General features: G+C 38.8%; 1 protein-coding gene across 8 annotated transcripts in view; it reads left to right on the top strand.

The window, feature by feature from the left end:
* Nucleotides 1-17,215, top strand: part of LOC121299185 (unconventional myosin-IXAa-like) — a 168,587-nt gene that overhangs the window by 36,055 nt on the left and 115,317 nt on the right. For 7 of the 8 annotated variants that reach the window (XM_041226806.1, XM_041226798.1, XM_041226805.1 and 4 more), the window contains exon 2: nucleotides 9,157-10,077. In XM_041226806.1, coding sequence (XP_041082740.1) covers nucleotides 9,235-10,077 — 843 coding nt within the window. In that variant the 5' untranslated portion in view covers nucleotides 9,157-9,234. Of the gene's footprint in view, nucleotides 1-516; nucleotides 1,202-9,156; nucleotides 10,078-17,215 lie in introns of those variants that run through there. The other variant, XM_041226800.1, reaches the window with a different exon arrangement.

Below are 17,215 nucleotides of genomic sequence, written 5' to 3' on the forward strand. Positions count from 1 at the left end.
CCAGCTGAATCATTCGGTTACAATGTTGCGCTGTTTATTTTGCTAACTAGCAGCTTACGTAACATAGCATTTAACTGTACTGCATTTTAATTGCCAGACACCCATATTTGACTTGCTAATGCTGTCTGCTCAGTTGACAGCTGAGGGAGGGAGCGGGAGCCCAAGCTCCTCGGGGAGTTGGTGTAGTGCTGAGTGATGTCATCCGCCTCTTGCTTTGTTGGCCGGAGGAGGCTGCAGTGCAGCAGGCGTGACTCTGACAGGCTGCTGTGCACTCAATGGGCTTGGTCTGGGAGGATTGGCCACGGAATTCTCTCTCTCGGTCTCTCTCACTAACTCGCTTTCTGTGATCAGGTTTCAGGAAACAATCGATTCTCCGCCCCCCTTTCTTTTAAACCCCACACCACTACCTCACTACATCTCCAAAATGAAAGCTGAAAGGATTGTGGAGTGATTGTAAGAGAGGGTGAGAGGGAAAGGAGTGTGTGTGTGTGTGAGCATTTCATGCCTAAACAAGAGGGAGCAGTCCGCAGCTGAACATGCAGATGTTGGGATACGATTTGCCAGTGGCTTTCTCAGTTGAAGGGGTGGGGGGTGCATTTTAAACAAGCTGTCGTTTATTTGTTTGAGCCTGGGCTGAATCTGCCCATTCTTTTGGCTGTTTAGTATAAGAAATAGCTGGGGAGACGTGGAATGTTACAGTACAGGAAAGTGTTGGGAACAAGGGGGTACAAACCTGTTTGTTTCAAGCCTATTTAAAAAAGAAAGGATTTCATTTGACAATGTTTACTGTCTGTTAGATGTTATCAGGTCTTGTAGATCATCATATTTTGTAGCCAATAGGACCTGCGGTGGCTTTTTAAGCATGTACACAGAGTGTAGAGATACTGGTGGCTCACCTCGCACCACCCAGCTGGGCAATGGCATGGAGTTCACCTCACAATGGATTTTGCAGTGATATTGAACACTGGTAGCCAGCAAGCCATTAAGCACAAATGTGTTCTGGAAAACAATCTACTTAGCAGTGGAAGGACTATATTTTAGGATAAGACATGAAGTTTAACTTCTCAAGGACTAAATGTGATTTTATAGTGAATTTTTAAACCCATAGTTAATAAGTGAAAGGAACCAGGATCATTCATATTTGTTCTATTCCAAAAGGATTTATTTTCAGTTTTCTAATCATTCCTTCACAAGTGAAAAGGTAAGCAAAGATGCAGTTGTTTTTTGGGCATATGTTTACATCTGAAGTTATGGCAACAAGGAAAAGTGTGTAGTTGTCTCTGTCATTATTACATTATATAGCAATTAATGTGTGACGATACAACAGTTCAGGTGAGGTTGTATGGTTTTATCAATTTCAATAGTGCAAGCCTTGCAATCCTTTTTTAAACTTGGCTTTGTTATACACCTCTTGGTATGGCGTGTTATCCACAACCAGATTGAAAGTGTGCTGCATTCACTGGGTTAGAATTGAGGACTGCACCTATTTTAGGGTTGCAGAATTCCCACTGTGTTTAAATGGTCATGATTCTCTCACTGCTCTGTCTGGGTAAGCAGAGTGCTTCACAAGCTGTAGCTGATATATTCCTCAGTGAGTCTGATCTGTTGTTATTCTCAGAAGATGCATATCCCTATATAGTCAAGGCAGACAAAAAAGTATGTCACACTTTTAAAGTTTTGCATAGAACTGCTTCTCCGATGTGAGCGGACCAGTATATCCTGATCTGCGGTATACAGTATGAAGGCTGTCTTTTTCTGTGTGTCAAGTTTACATTTTTACATGCTGTATGTATAAAGAAGCATCTTGTTCAAATGTGATAAATTGGAACAAACTAGAGAGTGTCAGAATCTAGGTGTGCTGGTTACAGAGACATTTGTCAGTATATCAAACTGGCGTTGTATGTGCATACGTTTTCATTTTATCGTTGACTGGTATGAGACTGTTAAAACAGTAAATCGAGCACTTGCAGTAGATAATCAATTCAAGTACGTACAGACTGAGGCTGTGATGCATTTTTCTAGCAGTTCCATCAGGTTCTTGGTCATTTACAGTAGTTTTGAATCAAAGGACTTGTTGCCTGGTCAATGCTAATATTTTATGTGGTGTTTAGCCTGAAAACTTTTACTTAATTTAATAGTTTTGTTGAGCATAATACAGCATTTTATTTATTTCTACTTTGTGTGCTATTTTAAGACTTTTTTTTTTTGTTTAGTCTTTAGGTTTTCACTCTTGGCCTTCTAGAGTATTACTGTTCCAACCAGGTCCATGGTTATTTCATTGCATTTTGCCAGGCTAAAATAAGGTTTTAGGGAGCTACTTTAGTCATCTCCGGAGGCTGGAGCACGCGTTCCTCCGAAACGTGCTCCTGACAATCTGTCATTTTTCACACTGCGGATCCACAGCGAGGCCACCAGACCTATAGTGTCAGGACAACACAGATCTGGAGGCTCCACTGCAGAACCACAGGCGCCCTATCGGCCACAGGGGTCGCTGATGCACGGTGAGCGTTGGATTCCCTTGCCGGCCTAGACCTTCCCGGGCAGCGCTCGGCCAAGTGTGCGCCGCCCCCTAGGAACTCCCGGTCATGGTCGGCTTTGATCCCCAGGCTATAGGGTACATCCACATGGTGCGCCTTTGCTGGAGGTGCCACTCGGGAGCCCCAGAAGCTACTTTTAGATTCTTCCAAATTTGCTGGTAGTCACCCTGAGGCATACAGTACCTTGTAAATACAGCAGATAGCGGAAGTCTTTCTTTTTTTATTACATTTTACACTTGATCAAAGACAGTACCTTGATCTGAACCAGCAGACAGTGTGTTATAGCTGAAAAATGTGCTAAACTACTGTAGTTTGAGAGCATAATTTAGAAATGCTTTGAAACATATTTTATAATTGTGGAAAATATCATCACTTACTTTATCTACAGCTATGGTCAAAAGTTTTACTAGGGTTTAGACATTAATAATACAAATGTATGAACATAATTTAGATATTTAATTTAACATTATGTAATCAAAGAAACTACAAAATGACATTGCAAAAGTGTACCGCAAGACATAACACAGCAGTAGTACAGTATTTCATGTTAGATTTTGAAATGTCACATTTTTCAATTTTTGTCACTTTCATTTAAATATATGGGGAAACTACAAAGCAGTATGTAGTTCAGTATGTTAACGTAACATTCAGAAGGTTTAATTCTAAAAAAACATAGCTATATAGCAATACTGTGAAATTGCCTCATCTTAAGAGTTTATAAGATACAGTATGTAATGCGTAGTTAACATTGAGATCGTAAATCATATTTAACATGTTTAATCATTCTGTTTACACCAACGGCTGGTTACACTGGCACTGATCTGGAACTACCAAATGCCAAGTATTTGTAGTCCTACTTTTTTATTTCAATTTTTCACACATATATATAATTTTGTTATACAGCCTTAGTTTACATTGAGTTTGATGGAGAAGTTTCATTAGAACAATAAAAGACCCACAGTATGCCCTCAGCCCTGCTGGATTTCCTTTTATTCTGTGACTTTTCAAAATAAAAGAGGTCTGAAATGTGGTGGGGGAACTTCCATTGATGTGCAGTTTAGTGTGTTTTTAATATTCCTGTTGGTCACCATACAAACAATAAAGCATTCCTGTACTTCAACAAAGCCATAATGCTTCAAAACAAAATTCATATGATCACTGAGTAAATAACCAGAGTGTATTACAGCGTCTATACAAGGTTCTTTTTAATAGCTTTGCTTTTCCACTGTGTGGGCTGATATACTGAACATGGAGAGTGTATAACTCTTGTTTACATTGAATAGGCTATAAGCTTGTGTGACTACACTACAAGGGTAACTGTAAACACAAGGTAAAGTTGCTATCTATTTATAGTACAGCTGTCAGCTTTGGACTAAGATGCTGTGCGCTGTGTGGTGGGTAATCTCATGATTCACAATCCAGTTACCTTCCAGGAGCAGGTAAAGGGTGTGGGGCGGACATTCCACCTTTTCAGACAAGTTTATGCTTCTGGTGATTTCATGTTAATTTAATCGGACTCGTCATACGCAGATCATAAAGAAAGCGAAAAATTACATGTTGTAAATGAATGTGTCCATACACCCAAGTTTATATTACAAGCATCTGAAAATTTGAAAAACTGTACATACTGTACCTGCATGTTGCTACTATAGAGCCATACAGAACACAACAGATAGTTTACAGAAACATTTTTGTTCTTTCAAAACATCGATTTTTATAAAAAATATGAAAATGCTTACTTTTGGAGGATCTATTAACATTCAGTAAAGCTGTGTCTACCAATGCTGTCTCATGGAAGTTAGAATGGGGTAGTCTTTTACCATGAACATGGACATTTTAGTTTGCCTACTGTACGTATTTTTTAAGAAATAGCGCTAGCAGAAGAGAATTCTTTCTTGTATGACGTTGTTTATTATATGTTGGCTGTATAGTTGATTCTGCTTTCTGTTTTACTTTAGAGAAAGTTCATCTACACTGTGAAAGGGGCAAAATAAGAAGTATTACAAAACAGTTCCTAAAACCTGATGTACTGTGTGTGTGTGTGTGTTTTATAAGGCGTCAAGTAGTACAAAACATTTATGAATATTCCACTGTCGGTGGTCTAAATCTGGCTTTTAAAAACAGTTGGCAACGTAACATTGCTCCTTTTCAACCAGCTTTCTTAACTCAGTTCTTTGATTTGCTGGGTTTTTCAAGAGGTCTGTACAGCCTGGGGAATCACTCTGGATTACACCATCTACTGTGTCTGTGGTTATCCCTGGATTACCCCTAAAAATAAGTGGTTGATCCAGTCCAGTTGATTCCCTGGTGCTGTAAACTGCTCTTAAAATATCCAGCTGTGGCATATCTCAGTGGAGTAAAGGTACATCAAATCAACCCATTATTAATGTTACAGAAATGCTGTGATAAATAACTAATTGAATAGTTTATTTTTTATTCTTTTATAAACAAATACAAATCCATGCAAGGATCAGATTAGTTACTTATTTGCTATTTTTGAGTGGAGTTGTCCTATACTACTACAGCGGTCTGCAGTGTCCATTGGAGTTCTCTTTCCTATACAGTACTGCTGCAGCAGTCTGCAGTGTTGATTATCTATCTTTCGCATACTACTAGAGCAGTCTCTAGAGCAGCAGTTTTGAGTTATCTTGATAACTGTCTGCAGTGTTGAAAGAGTTAAATTAGGTAAAACTATAAGAGCGATGAGCCAATTATTACACTGTACTATATGTCTACTGTTTTTTCTAGTTTGATCTTGAGAGCTTTTTTTTTTTTATAAGAGTTTAGTGCTTTGAAAAAAGCAGTGACCTCCTTTGTTTTAAACGTGTCTCTTTAACAAGCAGTGATTTCCCTGGTGCATGTTGGTGCCTGAGAGGTATTTTAATGCCTGTGCTCCAAGGGGAAGGGGTACAGTACTGCAACAGGATCAATCAGAGCCCAGCTGGCCAGGGGTCATTATCTGGTCATTGATCTCATCCCGCAGGTCGCTGCTGGGTGATCTTCTGTAGAGGTGCCTGGTTCCATTTAAAGAGGGCCTGGGGATCTTGCAGGCTGGCTTGTGCTGCTGAGAAAATATTCCACCTTTTAGAACCCACTTCACAGAGTATTGTTTCCTAGGATTATGCCTACAGTACTGCAATAATACAATTGCCTTCTGCTATGCCTATCCTTCCTCTGCTGTGATGTATCTTCTGTGGTTTCAGACACAAAGGCAGGATTGGAAACACATTTGTGCTAGTAATTAAAAATGTAATTAAGTAGCTAGAATTAATTTATATGAACGTTCTGCACAGTAAACATCTGTTTGATATAGTTTATTGCATAATTCATTAAATGTCATCATGAAATGCATTTACTTTGTGTCTGTATATAAAGAGCTCTCTGTAATGAGTTTGATCCTTCCTTTTCATTCCTTCAGATTCACAGTATCAGTAAAGCTTATAAAGCTATGGTTCCTAAACTTGTCCTACTGTACGTAGGGAGCACCTTCAATTCAAAGCATTATATTGAGAGGAATTTCAAAAGCAGCTTCTCTTTTGTGCAAAATGTCATTGTAAATGCAAACGGCAGAATGTACATATATTCATTTTTAATTACCTTCAGAATATATAGTTAACAGTATGATAAATGCTACAGATTGTGTTTGTGCGGAGTAGCAGATTTAGTGGTTTAGGAGTTATTTGGCAGATATTGCTGTTTTAGGGAGGGAGGCAAACATACATTCAAAAGAAAAGTTGGGCTGCTTCCCTAAAATAATGTCTCTTTACCCCTCACCCCAGGTTTTTTTTTTTTTTTTTTTTTTTTTCACATTGCTCCCATGTGATCAGTACTTTTTTTATATATATATTTTTGGATTTGCACGTGTTCCTGATCATTTAAAAGTTTTAGTTTGGGTAAAAACCTCTCCAAGCAACAAACTGTGCATTAAACAAGCCCTGCCTCCGCACCATAACCTGTACACGTCCGCACTGCAGGAAAAGCTTTCAATCTGGCCCTTTAGCCTCTTCTCCTCCGGAATGAAGGAAATCGGATCTGAGTTTCCTTAAAAACAATGACATCACGTTTCAAACATGCATCTCAAGGACAGACAGCAAAAAGGCTGAGGGGGCTAAAGCTGGATGCTGTTTGATTTCAGAGCTGCAGTGAACACACAGAATCCTAAGCTCTTTCTCTGCTTGTAGAGAATGAACTAACTGGTTGAAAGATACATGGTTTGCTTGTTTAGAAGGTATATCAATAGATATTTGCTTGATACAATAAATCAGTGGTTGGTGTATGTCCCTTCCTTCATAAACCCAGACAGGTACAAATTGACAGCTTATCAAGCCCGAGGAATAGAGGGGGCTGTTCAAGTGAGTGAGCAGTAATGAACTGCTCAGATGGGAACGTTGTGCATCAAGTCAAGTTGGATCATCCTAGTCACTTAGACCTTTGTATGAGATCTAATATATCTAATATTATGTGAGAGCCTAGAGGTCTTTTTATTAATGTATATAAAGCAGCTTGTTATTGACTTTTGTGAGTCACTAATTGTTTAAATGATTTATTATGTATCTGGTTTAAAATACATAACTGGTTCATAAACTAAAAGCAGAGACTATAATACCTACTTATTACAGTATGTCTTCCTCTTAGTTATGGTGAAGTTTACTGTATTTTGTTGCAATAGCGGTATGGTGTGCCCTGTGATTCCCATCTGTGATGTTATTTGATTTGAGCAGTTTTCAGGATGCCTCAATACATCAAACTTGAACAGGGCTATTGTCAGTATGATGCTAAATGGTGTATTTTTATGAGGGTTGTTCTCAAACCAGTGTTAATGAAGCAGTGCTATTGTATTTACCCCCAGTTAAAATGTCTTGTTTACTGAAAATGTAGTGGTTTGCGGTGGCAGAAGCGCCACTGTTAAACAGCTTTGTTACTGTACATGTACACCCACCCAGGGGCATCAACAGCTTTGCCAAACCTTTTCTTATGGTGTGCCTACTTCAGTAATGTTGGTAAAGAGACCCCACCCCATGTTGCCAAAGTCTTATGTCTGTTATCCGCAGACGCCTTTATCCAAGGCAATTTACAGAAACTAGGGTTTGTGAACTTCTGCAGAGTCACTTACAACACCAAAAAGACAGAGGTTCATACAGTGAGTCAACACCAGAAAGACAGAGGTTCATACAGTGAGTCGGTGGCTGAGCCGGGATTTGAACCAGGGACCTCCTGGTTACAAGCCCCTTTTATTTAACCACTGGACCCCACAGCCGACCTGTTATAAGTCTTGTACTGTATACCCATTCAGTGCACAACAAAACATTTCTTAAATACACTGATGCCATCTTGCGGGAGAGGGACAGGTGTTTTATTTCTAGTTTTTTTAGCCTCGTTTTCAACTGATTTAAACTTAAGTTTACTCCAGTGTTGCAATGCTACCAAGGGCTCCTAGCAATTTCATTCCCTCACCAATTTAAACCACCTTCCTATGGTTCACATGAGCATGGTTCTTGGTTTAAATTCTCCAAAGATAAGTTAAGCTGGCAGACAAATGCATGCTCTGAATGTAGTACTCCTTCCAACAGTAGTTCTTACTGCAGAAATAAAAAGGATGGTGTTCAAATATGATACAATAAGTATGTTTTACTGAAGATTGTCTTATAACTCAAAATAGCAGACCTAGTAAACTAATATATATATATATATATATATATATATATATATATATATATATATATATAATATCAAGTTCATTTATTAATTTTCAGTAGAAGACACTGAAAATGTTATTTTGTTCCCTAAATAAAACAATCCCTTTCAAAAATTTACTTGATGTTGAGTCCCCATTTACAATTTTATTTCAATACATTATTGTACATCTTTCACTGTACTAGATCATTGTTAGATCAACAGTTTTTTGAGAATTCAACTTTATTTGTATTCCTAAACTTTTTTTTTTTTTTTAATAACACATACAGCTGTTTGTGTGTGTGTGTATAAACTCATTTTAAAACCATATGGGAACACTACACTTTAAGATTTTGAAACCTGGCCCTGCCAACAGTAGCCTTGGTATGTGCTGGCAGGTTCCTGGTTAGAGCAGCTGCACCATCCTCACCCCACAGCCGCTGCCTGTCTGAACATGCTCTTGGTTTAACGGCTTCAGCAGTGCTGGATTAGCCAGGGGGAGGGAGTGTCTCGCGGTTCAGCTGTCCTTCATGTCAAGTGGGCAGATGTCTTCTACATTAATGCAGTTGAGCTCCACCAACACTAGCCGATGGTATTGTGTGTGCATTCAACGTAGAGAGTGTTTTAGTACTTTGCTAAACATGTACATAACTTGCATTGCGTGATATTAATTAGCATTTTGCTTACTTGAATAACAAGTTAAACATTTTTCTCTCCCACCATTGCTAAATAATTTGAAGATGCTACAAAGTAGTGGGATGTTGTATTCTGTTTAATTTCCTAAACATTTAAACTCTTCTGAAGCAGCACCAGAAAATAGAGGTGGGAAAGGCACACAACTTGAATGAATTGGCCTTGTTATTGTGCCACCTACTTCTGTACAGCCTTGTGCAAATGCTGTGTCTTCTAATTGTAAATTCATTTTTTTGCTGTTCTTCCTTTGCAGTTGTAATGTCTTGAAGCAGTTTCCTGGTGCCCTTTCGAAGGATGTGCTGTGATTGCTGATGGGAACTGCTGCTCCAATATGAATGTGCATGATGTTGGGGGGAGACGACGCTTTGAGGACTCAGAGTTCACGCTGCGGATCTACCCTGGGACTATAGCCGAGGGCACCATCTACTGCCCCATATCGGCCCACAAGAGCACTACGGCCGCAGAGGTCATAGACCACCTCATAAATAAGCTCCAACTGGACAAGACAAAATGCTACGTGCTGGCGGAGGTCAAGGAGTTTGGAGGGGAGGAATGGATCCTCAACCCCACAGACTGCCCAGTCCAGCGTATGATGCTGTGGCCCCGGATGGCTATGGAGAACTGCTTCAGCGGGGAGGACTACCGGTTCTTGCTGCGCGAGAAGAACCTGGACGGTTCTATCCATTACGGCAACCTGCAGATGTGGCTGCGAGTCACAGAGGAACGGCGGAGGATGGTGGAGAGGGGCTTCCTCCCCCAACCCCAGCAGAAGGACTACGACGATCTCTGCAACCTTCCAGACCTCAACGAGAAGACCCTCCTGGACAACCTGCGCAGCCGCTTCAAGCAGGAGAAGATCTACACCTACGTGGGCAGCATCCTCATCGTCATCAACCCCTTTAAGTTCCTGCCCATATACAACCCCAAGTATGTCAAGATGTACGACAACCACCAGCTGGGTAAGCTGGAGCCCCACATCTATGCCGTTGCTGATGTGGCCTACCATGCCATGCTGCAGCAGAGGAATAACCAGTGCATCGTCATCTCCGGGGAGAGTGGCTCCGGCAAGACTCAGAGCACCAACTTCCTCATCCACCACCTCACCGCCTTGAGCCAGAAAGGATTCGCCAGTGGGGTGGAGCAGATCATTCTGGGAGCCGGGCCTGTCCTGGAGGTAAGGATTGTACTGTTTTACTCTGTTTGCATAGCTTGATAATACTTCACTGTGTATCTGTGTGACACAGGTTTAAGGAAATGGAGCATTAGTGAGTGAGTTATCTGTCATCCGTAACTTTAAAACGCTCAGTCAGAATTCTAAGGTAAGACTACAAAAGTAAATTTGACAGTAGATTGAAGAAGGCACCAAAACAATGATCTACTTGACTCTCTCTTTGAGTTGCAGTTATTTCCATGATTGCAAATAACATTAAACAAACTGGCCTTGGCTTGCTTGGTGGCATAAAAAAATACAGCTTTTGTTTTTTAGTTGTGTATTTTATTGCATGTTTTTAGTCCATTATCAACTTCTTGTTGTTTCAAGATGTGTCTTAGTTTGGTGTCTCTGGGAGTAAAATATTATCTTAGCTACTGCATTTTGAGTCAAAATACATCCCTGTATTGCCCATCTAACTTCAGTAGAAACTGTTTATATTAAAAGGTAGTAGACTTAATAACACAGAAGGGTTTTATAGGGGTAGTGCCATCTCTTCTGTATACAGCTAAATAACCTGTGCAGCGAGTAAAAGGCTGGCTTACTCTTTTTTGTTGAATACTTTGCTGAAATTGGTAGAAACCCACAACAGGTAGCCTCCTGATTTTCTAACTTGTGTGTTTTCAGCCACTCTCTTGACTAAGCTCTTTCAGGAATGCCACTCAGGGGGCACTTTGAACTGTTTAATACTTAAGCGCTTGGGTTAAATTGCAACCAATTGGCACACTAGAGTGGTATTAGAACTCTATACCAAACATGCTTGTTTGTACAGTGAGATTGGATATCTCTGCATTACTGATTAATCGCCACGTTCAAGTAGACTAGTGGCAAATGGGAATGTTAGTTTTTGAGTGGTTAAGGGCAGAGTGGGTCTCTGTTTCACTGAGCACTCTGTGTTTTTCTAAGCCGATATAGATTTTGTCTTGCCTTTTTGCTTTAACTGGAACAGAATTAGATTTCCAATCGTAGTTCAGATTCATCCATGTTGAAACTCGTTTGTTGTTACAAATTCTATTGGAATTTACATGCCTGGATTTTATGGGAAAGACATGTTGCATTAACCAAACCCGTGCCTGTTGCTTTAAGGATTAATGTTAACATATAGTAACACAACAGAGTGTACAGAGAGATAGTGTATTATAATATATCTTAATGCAGATCATTACCTTGAATTTCTACAGCTTGCTTTTTATTAATCGGGTAAAGGTGCTTTGCCCAACACTGATGTTTACTGTATCATCATAAAATTGTTCTTTGTGTTTGTGCGAATCTGACACTTTGAAATGTAAAAAGTATGTTAATCACTCAATTTCACTCCCCAGAGTGAGAAAACACCACTCTGATGTTACTGGTGATTTCAGCAGGCATTTGCCTGCTAAAATGCTTTTTTTTCTCCCCTTGTCTTATGACTGCTATACTTTTCTGTGATTACCAAATTTAACAGAACGTTGAATGGCAGTAACAATCATGGAAGGTTACTCCTAAAAGGCATCGGTGGAGATTCAACTGTAACGTCATTAGGATAGATTTGAAGCCGTTTGAGAAATCAAATTATCAAAGTCTTAAAAGTACAGTACAGCTTTAACAGTATACATACTGTACAATAGAGTGGAAGTTTCATGTATCGGATCATAGGATTAGGAGCTTGCTTGATAAACTTAGACTTACTGTAGTACTCTAATTGCACTGGGGAGTGATGGCTTCAGATATGAAGATTGATCATTTTATTAGTGTTACGGCACTGTAAAAGTTCAGGATTATGGATTTGTTAGTTTTAAAAAATAAATAAATAAATAAATAAATAAATAAAAAAAAAATCATCTATATAGCTGATTTAGCAGACACTGCTATTGTATATTAACACTGAAAATCTTTCAAACACATTCTCCAGATGCCTGCTTCATTACTGGGCATCTTTTTAATCTCGCAGTTTGGTGTTATTTAAGCAGCTGTCTGATGTAATTTCTAGAAGTATACCTGCCTTGGAATGTAGTCATTCAAAAGTGGTGTGGTTTATGTACACTATCATCAACTGTAAATTAAGGATTATTTATGGTTGATGATACTTGGCGTAAACTACACGTGATGGAGCAAAGGGTTCCAGGGCAGGTGTCGTGTGCATGCAAAGGAAGAGCTGTGTAACTCATGCCTAACATGGTGAGACTCTGTGAAGGTTTTACAAATTGCCATTTTGTAAATGTTTCTTCAGGTTTTTAACTCACTTAAATAATTAAGGGGTTGAGCATCCCACCTTGGTCCACTTGTGCTGGAATGATTCTACACAATATTGCTTGGCAAACATAATTTTATTGCTGCATTTATTTCTCTCTTTCTCTCTCTCTCTCCTCTCTTTCTCTGTGTCCAAAGTGGATGTCAGTACTTATGCGTGTATTTGCACTGTGGGTTTTATGAGTGAGTGAGGGTTTTGTGATGGAAATGTCGTCTATATTAAAGCCAGCGCTCTAACCCTGGTTTAAACCACATTGACCAGCTTGCAACTGAAGTCAGCACATCATGGTGACATGTAAACTGTACTTCCAGTTACAATATTACTGTACTCCCACAGTGCAGATTAGATTGTGTTTAACAGTGGAACCAAAATCAGACAGAATGTTATTTTCATGTATGCACACAAATGTACATTTCCATGTGCATAACAGTTTGAGCCATTCCAGGTATTTATTTATTTATTTATTTATGTTTCCCTAAATAAATCACATTGTATCGTACAATGAAAATCATATATTTTTGATGAAAAACCTAATTAAGCCCCCAGTAAAACCTGGAAAGGGTTTTGTTTGTTTTTTCAATTCCTGCACAGGGCACTGATGCACAGTTACAGTAAGTATTCTAGCTTTTGTCTGTAGGCTACAATTAAAGTTAAACTAGGAATTTTTTTTGGAACAGGAAATTGTAGATATCCTTTCTCAGACAGCTATAATATTTGCCAGCTCCAAAACAGCTCTGCTTTCTTCATGTTTTATTTTTAGCAAAATCTTTTTCAAAACAAGATTCAGTAATATAACCGCACTTTTGGTTATATTAGGCCTATTGGAAAGATATAGCTAGGAAACCTGAGTCCTAGCCATCTTACAGTTAGTGGCTTGGTACAACAGTTGTTGTTTGTATTTCCAATCAATCAGGAAATATAAAATGTTAAAAAATCAGTTCTGTGCAATCAGTTAGTTCAGAGACACTATTGGATGGTCAGTTATGGAAAAATCAATAGTCGAAATGCAGTTAATTTAACCTGTTTGATATAGTAAACAGATAATTATATTATAGGATAAATGAATTACAGTTCAGGTTTTCACATTGTTTCCATTTCCCTGTACCACTGGACTAAAAGAACTTGAAACTGGCAGCAAATGGACATTAAAAACAAAAACTAAAATTAAACCAAACTAAAGATGCTCTAAAAGATGTGTTATTAACTGCTGAAAACTAAACACAGTACAGTGCCACTTTAAAACTGTCCAACAGGTCAGTTGTGTGTAGAGCACAAAGGTGACTACACTGCACATGTTAGGTCTGCAAAGATGTACAACGTGATCACTGCTGTATTGTTGTAGGATTAGGTTTTTCTTTTTTTTGCTCTGGATCAAAACCAAAATACACTGGGTATACTCAGGGCAGCGCTTGCTATTTTAAGATTATCTTCTCGTTGCTACATATTTAAAATAATACATGTGTGCGCGATTAGAGAGAAATGCTTCAATACAGCCATGGAACTCGTATTGTTTTCATTCTTCCTGGAACAGCAGCCCAGATACAGAGCTGTGGAGCTGGGCTTGGTGTATCGGGTAGAGAGAAGTGTAGGAAACACAGTACGATTGTCAGAGCTGGCAGAATGTAAAAGTAAATGGTAGGAGGTTTGGGTACACTGTGTTCTCTCTCTCTCTCTCTCTCTCTCTCTCTCTCTCTCTCCCAGTTTTGTTGAAATCAGGTTTCCCTGGTGTTTGTACGACGCTGGGCTGTTTGGGAGGGGAGCATGCTTAATAAGGAACAAAGTTCTCTGTAAATGTATTATTTGCAGTACTGTACAGTATGTTTGTTGTTCTCATGGTTGTTAGTCACAGTTGGCAGTGTCTGTGTGTGCAGCTCTACCACCAATGTTAATGGAATATGAATGTTAAATTCTGATGGCTTGCTATTTAAAAATAAATTTAAAATATCACTCAATTCATGTGTTCTTGTTTAGATTCACTTTGTGTATCATTGTCTGGTTCAGTATTTGTTCTAGGTATTTCTCACAAATGTATTTCCACTAGAATGCTTATGTCTGAGAGCTGTATTAAGGCCACATGGATGCTTTATACTTCTGTGTGTTAAAACATCACTAGGATTTGTTGGCTGAAACAGAATGTATGTAGTGAATATAAAAAACAAGCAGTATACAGGTACTGTACATTTAGCTAGGATAGTTAACTTTGATATTACATACCCATTCCAAGTGGCTCTTTTTAAGGTATGGATTTATAACACCTGTCTGCATTTAGTAGATGCACCCGGACCAAAATCTGGCAGGGTATTTTATTCACTGATAATCGTTGGCTGTAGTGTTTTGATACCTGGCTGAGCTGGATACTTGCACTAACTACTGTACTGTTTCTCCAGTCTGGACCCGATACTGCTTTTAAGTGAAGGTGCTTCAATATAAAAAGTTCTGTACTAGGTTTAGAAACAGTGGGGTAATTTAAATGCCAGTAAAGGTAGTGCTTCTTTGAGAAAAGGGAAGCACCACAATATACTTCTGCTGTATTTTGAAATAGAAAAGATTCAACAGACCACATGACACAGCAGCAGTTTTCACCAAACAGTTGGGATCAGCAAATATTGACAACTTTCTTCTGATGGCAGTATGCAAGTGTGTCTCTTTCTCTCTCTCTCTGCAGTACCAGCTGGCCTTCAGCCCAGCCTCCTCTGGAACAGATGGTCTGCTGAATTTGAAAGGGAGTTCCCCAGAGAGGGGTCATACCAACAGGACACATTTTTCAGGGCAATCTGGGAAAAGTGCCAAATTAGTAGCTTCTCCTGAGCTCTTTGCATGGTGTCCCAAAAGCAACTGTGCTCCACTCCTTGACTTAGGTTCTTATAGTTTTACCTCAATAAGAAGTCGTATTGTATGCCAGTAAAAAGACATTCGTGGTCTGCTCCTGTTGACAGCAATTGAAGTCACCTTCAATATCAGGACAATCCCTCATTAACATCTGTTAAATAATCTCTCTAATAGAAACAACATGCAGTAAACTACCAACTGTCTCTTCTTAAAACTCCCTGAAAACTTGTATCATCATGTTCCTCTTCTGCACATTTGACTGAGAAAACGGAATCTAGCAGAAACAAAACTAAAAACTATAGTAACTAACTGTAGATAAGAACAGTAAACTATTCAATAAAGCCATAATCAGTGTAAATTAATTGATTAAACCAATAACTTTAATTATTTGTGTTGTGTCTTTTACAGCCAAGGCTGTCAAATGTGCTTTAAAATCACTTGTATATTTCTACCAAATTGGCACCACCATTTTATAAAGAATTATAACTAGTTGCAAACAACCTTTCTTTGTCCTTAATTAACAGATTTGATGGTAACATTAATATGTTTTTTGTATTTTTTATTTTCCTTTAAAAAAAATAGTTTGATAAACCTTGCCCTTTGTATTGAAAAGGTGGACTGTTACAGGACTGGTTAGAGAAGAAGTTTTCATGCCATCCCTTGAGTGTCTTTTTTTGACCGTAACCCTTCCCATTTCTCTCATTCAAATGCAGTTGGAAAGAGACAGGAATCCTCTTCAAATCTGCTGAATGCGCCGTGATCTGGCCCTTAGAGTGAGGAGATGAGCACTGCATTTGGCACAAGTCTCTGTTGCTGGCTTTGAATCTCACTTGGAAAGCAGCTGTGTACTCTACAGCTGTTCTTTTTTTCTTTCTTTCAAAATCTTCAGTAAGACCTCCAGTAGGGGGGGAAGTTGTTGTCTTGATGTCGGGGGGCTCACCCTGGCCTCTTTCTCTGGGGCCTATGAAGAAACACAACTGTAACACTGCAGCATTAAATCTACTTGACTTCCGCCGCTTCAAGTGCAGGATATGAGCTCCCTGTGTGACTTGAAGAATGGCTATCAAACCACAACACTTTTATAAAAGAAATAGTCATATTTTAGAATCCAACTGTTGGAAACCTTACCGAATAACTTGAGATCTCAGACTGCAAAAAAAAAAACAAAGACAAAAAAAAAACATGTAGGCAGAGCGAGGAATGTGAATAAAATATACTTTTAATATTTGTATTGATACTGGAGGTTGGCGATTTCATTTGTAAACCTGAAATTATACAAACATTTGAAGCATACAGGTGATCTTTGACTGTTATGTAATGTCTGGTTGCAGACTGGACTGCAGATGAAACCGGTAGCAGCCCCAGTTTGATATTGGCACGAGATGAGATTGAGTTTACAAACGGGGTTCATAACCCAGGTGGAAATGTAATTTAGAGTCTATAATGTTGTCATCTGTACATTAAATTCTGAATCTTTTGAGTACTAATAAAAAAATTAAAAAAACAAAAAACATGTACAGCATAGCTCTGTGATCACATTCACATCATCGGCAGATATTTAAATAAAATCAAATCACTGAAAATTAGAGACACGATCATGTGAAACAAAGACCTTTACAATGCAATTTTCAGTTTGTTTAAAATACTCTCTGCAAGAGTCTGGAAAGCAATACTCCAAGTCTGTATTGCAAACTCCTGCAGCCCTAGTTAAAACCATTTGATATTGCCCTGCTGAAATGAACAGGAGCTTTTCATTTGCAGATGGAAACAATGAATTATAATCAAAAGTGGCCAAACAAGAAGATCCTTTTCTCTTGTGAAGCTGATACAACCTTTGAAAAACAGTCCTTTTCTTACAGAAGTGCACTGGATAAAGGTACAACCAATCATTATGTGCTTTCAAGTGAGGGTTTGAATGGGATACCCTGAAATCTGAGACACTGTTGTAGTTCCTAGTTTTATCTATTTCATGTTTTACTATATGCTGAAATAAACACAGGTAACTCCAGTAGCCCAGGTGTGTCTTAGCTTGGAAAGTTGATT

The sequence above is a fragment of the Polyodon spathula genome, chromosome 24 (genome assembly GCF_017654505.1).
Source record: "Polyodon spathula isolate WHYD16114869_AA chromosome 24, ASM1765450v1, whole genome shotgun sequence".
Taxonomy (NCBI): domain Eukaryota; kingdom Metazoa; phylum Chordata; class Actinopteri; order Acipenseriformes; family Polyodontidae; genus Polyodon; species Polyodon spathula.